This window comes from Berghia stephanieae, chromosome 4, assembly GCF_034508935.2.
Source record: "Berghia stephanieae isolate SIO BIC M18660-M18661 chromosome 4, UCSD_Bste_1.3, whole genome shotgun sequence".
In the NCBI taxonomy this organism is placed as follows: Eukaryota; Metazoa; Mollusca; class Gastropoda; order Nudibranchia; family Aeolidiidae; genus Berghia; species Berghia stephanieae.
This window is the reverse complement of record NC_088363.1, coordinates 84,092,481-84,097,480: the sequence shown is the minus strand read 5'-3', so window position 1 is coordinate 84,097,480 and position 5,000 is coordinate 84,092,481. Positions and strand designations below refer to the sequence as shown.

The 5,000-nt window shown below is 33.1% G+C and overlaps 1 protein-coding gene across 1 annotated transcript in view; it reads right to left on the bottom strand.

Annotated features, from left to right (window-relative positions):
* The window catches only part of LOC144971414 (P protein-like), a 35,644-nt gene that overhangs the window by 19,099 nt on the left and 11,545 nt on the right, over positions 1-5,000 (bottom strand). Inside the window, exon 6 of the mRNA XM_078912281.1 lies at positions 4,298-4,374. Coding sequence (XP_078768407.1) covers positions 4,298-4,374 — 77 coding nt within the window. The remainder of the gene's footprint in view (positions 1-4,297; positions 4,375-5,000) is intronic.

Genomic DNA, 5,000 nt, shown 5'->3' with positions numbered 1-5,000 from the left:
TGCTTTATTAAAATGATTTTGATTCATTTTTTGATTTTGATGTACATATTGATAATTGTATAAGCCGTGCAAATAGAATGATGGGAATAATATATAGAACCTTTATAAGACTTGATAAAACCATATTTTTGTGATTGTATAAATCGCTCGTTCGACCACTTCTAGAATACGGAAATTGCATCTGGAGCCCATAATATAAAAGATTATACATTAGTATTGAAAGTGTGCAGAGGAGAGCTACCAAAAAGATGTATGCCATTCAGTATCTAATCTTATAAGGAAAGGTTGGAATTTCTTGACTTACCGAGTTTGAAATATAGAAGAATTCGTGGGGATTTAATTCATGTTTATAGATTGGTACTTGGTCTGGATAGGATAGACTTTTCTGATTTTCTTTTTCATATTCTAATGTTACTTTTTCTAGAGGGAACAAGTTTAAGATTTATGACACTAGATGAAAAACAAGACAAATCTGGTTCAGTCCAGAAATGGAACAATTTGAAATTTGAAACAAAGAATGCAAAATCTATGGATTATTTCAAGGTGTTAGTAGACAGGAAATTATTTGATGGGAGATTTATATATGACGAATAATACTTGTTTGCACTGCTGTTGACATGGCTTTCAATCTTGTATGTAAATATTATGCATTGTTACCTCATTGTGGTTATCTTCTATATGTATTGGCGTATGAATGTATGTAAGTGTGTGTGTGTGTGTGTGTGTGTGTGTGTGTGTATGTGTGTATGTGTGTGTATGCTTTGCATGTCAAGGTTAAAGATATATTGTTTGTAGATCACACATACCTCGGTACATTTAGTTGATATACTATCTTTACCACGTGTATTATTATTGTAATCTTTCAATCAATTAAATATTAAGGGCATTCAAGGGATTTTATCATATTTCGCCCTATACCATGTTCCTTTATGTTATGTTATGTTATTATTATTATTATTATTATTATTATTATTATTATTATTATTATTATTATTATTATTATTATTATTATTATTATTATTATTATATTATTATTATTATTATTATTATTATTATTATTATTATTATTATTATTATTATTATTATTATTATTATTATTATTATTATTATTATTATTATTATTATTATTATTATTATATATTATTATTGTTATTGTTGTTGTTGCTGCTGGTGTTATTACGATTGTTGTATATTTTGTGGTTATCAATGTTATCATTTTATTTGTTTGGTTACATTCACCATTTTTTTATATTTCATGCATGTTGTTGTCGTCAAATATTCTTATTGGCGAAAGCCAAGCGTGCACTCATTTGCAGGTCTAATAACCCAATTCTCTATGGGCTCATTGTATTGAAAATCTCAAAAATGTCACGCAAAATAATGTCCATTCCAACACTGTTAAACTAGGCCCATAATTGCGTTCGGATGTCAGACCTGCATATCTGTACACCTCGCCTAAGAGTTAATAAACACGAATTTTTTTATAACTAAAGCTACACGGAACGAATTCAATATGGCGAAAGCTATGTTTAATCTCGAGATCGTTTCATTGAATTTTGAAAAACAGTTTTACACTCACTTCCATCAACAGCGAAATTCGTCTACAAAGATACTATCAAATCGTTTAAAAAGGAATCAGACGACTTAAAAGGATGGGCATCGACATGCACTTCCATGCAATATTCTATCAACGATACGTTCTAAGAAATAACCATGACACCCTCGCATCCCTTTCACAATTTGACAGCCATATAAGGGATCCATACGTCATCACCTGCCTGGCAGCAACCTGGGCCCGTTTTCATGAACGAGGACTAAATTTATTTATTTACTAGTCTAGCTAGTCTTAAGCCTAAGCGAAGCAATTGACTACAAAATCGATAGAACGAAGATGACGTCATTTATGTCTTTCTTATTGTTTTTTCCATCCATTTTTTATGAGTAATTCTCACTAACCTGTATATATAAAACGAAGATGACGTCACTCAGGTCTTTGTTATTGCTTTTTGCCATCCGTGTTTATGAGTAATTCTCAATAAACTGCATTAACCAGATTATAAACGTTCCAGGTTATATATAGTTTTGTGTGATGGTCCGTTATAAAACTGTAAGCTCCCTCTTCTGGAGATGTAAAGAACATAAAGCACCAGGACCAGACAACATTACCGGAACTATTTTGAAAAACTGTCACCAACAACTGGCTATACCTTATACAAAACTTTTACAAAGGTCAATCGATGAATAATCAGTGCCAGTACTTTGGAAAACATCGATTGTCGTTCCAGTTCCAAAAAAGCGTTGTCCGACCGTATTGAACGACTTCCGTCCAGTGGCGCTTACATCGCTTGTAATGAAATGTTTTGAAAAAAAAAATCTGAGCTCCTACAAAAATGTTATGACCTGAAATTGCTAGATCCGTACCAATTTGCATACCAGGAACAGCTCAGTGTAGAAGACGCACTATTAACCGCCACAAATTCGATCTCAAAAGACCTTGACCAAACGCCCCCGAATTACGCCAGAATCCTGTTTGTCGACTTTTCGTCAGCTTTTAATGCCATGAACACAGATATTTTGCTTCAAAAGTTGTGCAACATGGATATGCCAAACTACCTTATTAAATGGTATAAAGAGTTTCTGACCCATAGACCGCAATGTGTAAAATTGGGTGAACATATTTCCAACAAAAGAACGTTGTCGAACGGATGTCCCCAAGGCTGCGTGAGTTCCCCAATCCTGTACATCTTATACACCAACGACTGCAGACCATCCTTTGAAAATTGTTTTATAGTGAAATATGCAGATGATACTGCTATTCTTGGCTTATTAAAAGATAAAGTTACCGAAAAGAATTATTTCAAACAAATAAATATATTCACCGATTGGTGTAAACAAAATCAGCTTGAATTAAATGTTGAAAAAACGAAAGAACAGGTGTTTGGTGTAAAAAATAAATACTACTTAAAGTCTGTGGCGATCAGTAAAGATGATGTTGAGATAGTTGACATATTAAATATTTAGGAATAACCATTGATAGTTCCCTCAATTTCTCTCAACATATTAATATAATATCTAAGAAAGGTGAACAAAGATTATACATCCTAAAGAAATTGAGAACATTTCAAGTAAGGAAGAAAACTATGTTAAGAGTTTATGACTCATTGATTAAAGGTGTAATTGCGTTTGGCTGCACCATATGGTTTGGAGGATGCCGACTTAAAGATAAATCAAAAATTTCTAAATCTATCAAAGAGGCATCAAAAATAATAAACCTTCCTCTTGATGGAGTAGAAAGAATTCATGGAAAAGTAATAGAAAGGAAACCATTCTCAATTACCAACAATAAAAAAACATATTTTATACCATGAATTTAGTCTTTTACCATCTGGGAGAAGGTTTTGTCAGATTAAATGTAGAACTAACAAGTATAAATCAACGTTCGTTCCATCAGCAATAAAATTTTTGAATATTTCATATGGTACAGATAAACCAAGGATTGATTCGTTGACTGATTAACTGATTAATTTATTTAATGTAAGATTAACAGACCAATTGATAATGATGATAATTTTTGGTGTCGAATTGCCACCATCGTAACAAATTGAAAACGAAATGAATATGTTTATGTTGTGTATATCGCACGTGTGAAAGAAAGAGAGGAAGAGGGAGAGAGAGAGAGAGAGAGAGAGAGAGAGAGAGAGAGAGGAGAGAGGAGAGAGAGAGAGAGAGAGAGAGAGAGAGAGAGAGAGAAAATGAGAGAGAGAGGGAAAATAAGTAAGAGTGAAATATCTGTTCAATGTTACAGTTATCGTTTAACGTTACAGTTATCGTTTAACGTTATAACAAGTGTAACTAAATGACAAATTGCCATATTTATGGACAATAAAGATCTATTATTATTATTATTATTATTATTATTATTATTATTATTATTATTATTATTATTATTATTATTATTATTTTATATAATTCCGGATGGCAATGATGTGAGTTTCTTAGCCAAGCGCACAGCATCTACTGACAATAGTTGTTAATGGAAAGAAACGTGCTTTCAAATGCAGTGACGAAAATAAAGACGAGAAACAAACGATTAATGGAAATAAAGAAGAAAATATAGCTTACAACCACCAAATATATGAAAAATTAAAGCAGGTATAGATCTAACTAAAACTATCTAGACGATATTTACATAAAGATAAGTTTAGTCAAAAATTGTCGAATGGTGCTCAATTTGAAATAGATAGTAATTATTTGTTATTGTCGCATAATGTTTGATTAAACTATCTGTTCTACTCACTTGTGACAAAGAAACTTGTGTTTAATCACTGCCAGGTCTTGATGCTGTAGTGCTGTCTCGTTGATGGTGAGATTGAGCTTGATAGAAAAGAATAGATTAGACATGGAATGAATATTGGGCTTTTTAAAATTATTTTTTTATATAGCGCAATATCCACTAAACGTGCTCAAATCGCTTTAAAGGGGGGTCCCTGGCCAACAACAACACTTAACATTTAGGACGGGACATGACGCCTGTTAGGCGATATTACAATTTTTTAGGACAACGCTGTTAACGGCCAGGTACTCATTTTACACCTGGGTACGGTGAGAGAATGTGAGTCAAGAACCTTTTCCAAGGACTCAACTATGCGCCGAACGAGGCTCGAACCCAGGACCTTCCGATCAGAAAGCGAGTGTCATACAACAAGACCAAATAGCCTCACACGTTTATGAACATCTATATAGGTATAGTACTTTGCCCGTGGACACAACGATGGATCCCAAGTTGTTTTTTATGAATGCCACCATCGGAAAACTGACCTCACCTACCGTCGCTTGGCTTTGTTACAAGACGAGCCGTTGTACCGCCTTCCCGATGATCCACCGAAGCCACAACAGCTTAGAAGTTGTCATACATCACAACCATTGATCTATGTCTGATATAAAATGTATGATTGGTATGTATGATTTCAATACAATAAATAGGATCTTATATAGAGCAT